This window comes from Aplysia californica, unplaced genomic scaffold (genome assembly GCF_000002075.1).
Source record: "Aplysia californica isolate F4 #8 unplaced genomic scaffold, AplCal3.0 scaffold01284, whole genome shotgun sequence".
Taxonomy (NCBI): domain Eukaryota; kingdom Metazoa; phylum Mollusca; class Gastropoda; order Aplysiida; family Aplysiidae; genus Aplysia; species Aplysia californica.
This window is the reverse complement of record NW_004798554.1, coordinates 1910-3856: the sequence shown is the minus strand read 5'-3', so window position 1 is coordinate 3856 and position 1947 is coordinate 1910. Positions and strand designations below refer to the sequence as shown.

The 1947-nt window shown below is 41.1% G+C and overlaps 1 protein-coding gene across 1 annotated transcript in view; it reads right to left on the bottom strand.

The window, feature by feature from the left end:
• LOC101845596 (polycomb protein EED) overlaps positions 1-1178 on the bottom strand; it is a gene marked incomplete at its 5' end in the record, with an annotated part of 2894 nt that extends 1716 nt beyond the window's left edge. The window contains 1 exon segment of the mRNA XM_005112477.2: positions 1014-1178. Within this exon segment, the coding sequence (XP_005112534.2) occupies positions 1014-1178 (165 nt within the window).
• Between the last annotated feature and the right edge of the window lie 769 nt (positions 1179-1947).

The following is a 1947-nucleotide window of genomic DNA, read 5'->3' as shown; positions in this document are numbered from 1 at the left end:
CCAAATCACCTCTGGTCCAGGGTTACACTGTACAGCCAGTGCTTCATAGAACCATTCTCGGTACGCTAGATCGTATTTTAAAATATTTGCATAAATAATACCTGAACAAATCTTTTTACCCTAAATAAATATTTCTCTATAGAAATCCTTACAAAAAGAAGAGAAAAAACACAACTAGAAGAAAAACCCTGAAAGGTTTCCTCCCTGACAACTGAACGACAAAGAATATATATATATACATCCTCATCGTCATCATCATCATAATCGATGTCATCATCAACTTAATTTTTAAGCACCAAGAGTCCTCAATGTTAAGCAGCCATTTGTTGGTCCGGTGAGGGTGGAAATTCCAAACATCTAAAGCAAATTTATCAAACGGAAGCCTGCAAACTTTTTGCACCCTGAGAAGTTGTTACCATAAGACTACGACTTGCACTATCAATAACACTCATCCTTTTCTTCAGTGCAACCTCAATACTATTGCATCATTATACCACATAGAAAAGGGAACAGGCATTTGTCGTTTTTTTAGTTCTGGTAAGTGTTTTACAGCACTTGCAACACTATAAGGTCATATAAATGCCGAAGATTAGAGGTGTTACAAGAGAGTAACAAACATAAAAAATAAAAAGGGGAGATAAAGACGATAGATGTTTGATGGGATAGAAGAAGCAGACCACACCAGCACCCGCCACCCACCCACATTTATCATTTACCATACACTCCTTTCTTGAAAGTAACCAGTACAAGAATTATCATGTAGTCAAATACCCCGTGTGGGAGACAGCCTGTGTGTCGTGTCGGTACACACCTTAGTTTTAGTAGGAGTTTTATGGCACTTGCAACACAATAAGGTCATATAAGTGCTGCAGATTAGAAGTGTTACAAGAGAGAAACAAACACAAAAAAGAAAGAAGGAAGGGAGACAAAGACGATAGATGTTTGATAAGAAAGAAGAAACAAACCACACCAGAGCACCCGCCCAAACCACCCACGGTACACATCTGTCCCACCTGCTGGTTGTAGTCGAGGGAGAACCTCATGTACCAGATCTCACACTCCCGGTACTCGAACCGGTGCAGCACCCACACGCTCTCCTTCTCCTTCTCCTCCGCCTTCAGCTTGGTCGACTCGTGGTGGCCCCCGGGACGCCAGCACACGATGCAGTTCTCACAAGACTGGAAACAAAAAAACAGTTTGCTCAGATTTAGTACGAGTTTTACGGCACTTGTAACACAAACAGATCATAATATAAGAGCCCAAGACTAGCAGTGTTACTGGAGAGTAACATTCAAAGAAAAAGGGGAGTTTAGTAATACTAAGAGTTTTACGGCACTTGTAACACAATAAGAGGTCATATAAGTGCTGAAGAATAGAGGTGTTACAAGAGAGTCTAGTAACATACACAAAAAACAAAGAAGAGAGATCAGGACGATAGATGTTTGATAGGAAAGAAGGAGCAAACCACACCAGAGCACCCGCTAACCACCAACTAGGTGTTTGCAACTGCATAAGTAAGGTCATATGAGCGCCAAGGGGTGGATGTCAACAGAGAAGTACAAACGGGGAATCAGGTTTACTCTGCTCACCTCTCTAGCCTCAACAGCACAGAGTCTACTTCGACTATCGAGGCACCCCAGAAATAGCAGTTCACAAGAGAGTGACAAACATACAAAAGAAGTAGAGAAAAAAATGACGATATAAAGGATGAGGATAGAAAAGGCAACAGTTCCCTCAGTTTGCTCAGATTTAGTAAGACTTTCACAGCACTTGCAACACAAATAGATCATATAGGTGCCCAAGACTAGAGGTGTTACCAGAGACAGACCTGCCACTCTATGAAACCTCAAAATCAGGATCTCATTGAGAAAAAAAATCGGGATTTGGTGAAAAAAATCGGGATCAATAGCAAATCATCAAGGTGACTGCTAAAGCTGACTTAAAATG